Below are 1673 nucleotides of genomic sequence, written 5' to 3' on the forward strand. Positions count from 1 at the left end.
CCTGCTTTGGTGAGAGAACCGAAGCGGTTCTGATTCTTCACCTGCTGTGCGAAGAGGCAGCCGATCCAGAGTTGCTTGAGCATATTGGTCTGTTGTGCACTGGGCGCCGGACAGCAGGCAGCACGCCCGTCGGGAGGCAGGCAGGGTTTCTGTACGCAATAGCAACGCAGGAAGAAGTACAAGAAAATGCATGGTGGGTTAACGATGATTTATTCACCGTTCCTACCTAGGCATACACATCTAAGTTTGTATTTACGGCATTTAGGGAGGATTACCAGGTTAGCACACTCATTACTCACATCGAATCATAGAATCATTAAGGTTGGAAGGGACCTTAAAGATCACCAAGTTCCAGCCCCCCTGCCACGAGCAGGGAACCCCACCACTAGATCAGATTGCACAAAACCTCGTCCAACCTGGCCTTAAAAACCTCCAGGGACGGGGCATCAACAACCTCCCTGGGCAACCCATTCCAGTTCCTCACCACCCTTATAATGAATAATTTCTTCCTAATATCTAACTTAAATCTCCCCTCTCTCAGTTTAAAACCATTACCCCTTGTTAGCATTAAAATTCAGTAAGGCATCTAGAGGTTATATGGTCATCCTGTCAGCTACTGCTGAGTTCTTACCCGCTGCTGCTTAGTGTTTTACCCTGTTACGGGTCCTGCTTCTAGACAGTTCTGACCCATAGATACGGTTTTGGGCATGCAACCTCTGTTCTTGTTGTAGTGATTTCAAAACATCGTCCAGGTCACCCAGTTTGTGAATGTTTACCTCTGCCTGCTGATATCAAAGCCATACTGGTGCTGTTGACCCAGATGGTGGCATATGAGCAAGTCAGATAACTTGGAGTAGGTCTTTAATTTTCCAATTAAAACTAGTGAGATGTATATATATATTTTTTACATCCGTAAGCACTACTTTTTTCTCAAGTAGTGGTTATTCTCTTTTATCTCTTTTTTTTTCCACAACAGATTAGAAGGTGGAGCTGTAACTGGGAAAGTAAGGAAATTTATTAAAATCTGGTAAAAATTCTGTTTACACTCTTTACTTTTGTCCAGTAAAGCCAGCTGGGCAGGTGATTGCTGTGTGGTGAGCAGCATTTGGGTTAGAAGCAAAGGCCTCACTGTGCAACTTTGTTCTGCTGTGCATAACGAGCCAGCTGTGCCCACGGGATGGGACAGCGTCCTGCAGGCTGGGATGAGCCTGGTGTCAAAGGGTTGTGAAGAGAAATGTGTTCTGACCCAATCTTCAGTAGCTCAGCGACTGAAAAACAGCAGGAAGGAGGAAAAAGAAGCAGAAGCTGAGAAAGCAGTTGCTGAAGAGAAGAGCGAGCGCAGTCTGGTCTGTCCCCCGCGGCGCAGCCGGAGCTATCAGCCCCCGGGGGATGTGCAGAACTTCCTCCACTCTGTGGTCAAGGAGGTCTTTGGACCCTCGCTTCCTGAGAACTGGCAGCAGACGCCCCTTGATGACACGAGGTTAAAGTTTCACCTCCTGGCCCAGCTGGCAGCAGAGCTCCATCACACTGTCCCCAATTCCCAGCTCCACCTGATGCGCAGCGTTGGGGATGTCCTGGATTTCTACAGCACTCCTGTGAAGGATGCCTCCAAGTTTGACGAACTGTGTGCGGCAAAGCTGCCCCCCAACCTGAAGATCGTCTGGGAGCAGTGA

General features: G+C 48.4%; 1 protein-coding gene across 1 annotated transcript; it reads left to right on the forward strand.

Annotated features, from left to right (window-relative positions):
• The first annotated feature begins 1202 nt into the window (after window positions 1–1202).
• Window positions 1203–1673, forward strand: MRPL50 (mitochondrial ribosomal protein L50). Its single transcript, XM_010001027.1, has one exon. The coding sequence runs from the start codon at window positions 1203–1205 to the stop codon at window positions 1671–1673; it is 471 nt and encodes a 156-aa protein (XP_009999329.1).

The sequence above is a fragment of the Chaetura pelagica genome, unplaced genomic scaffold (assembly GCF_000747805.2).
Source record: "Chaetura pelagica isolate M959 unplaced genomic scaffold, ChaPel_1.0 scaffold126, whole genome shotgun sequence".
Taxonomy (NCBI): domain Eukaryota; kingdom Metazoa; phylum Chordata; class Aves; order Apodiformes; family Apodidae; genus Chaetura; species Chaetura pelagica.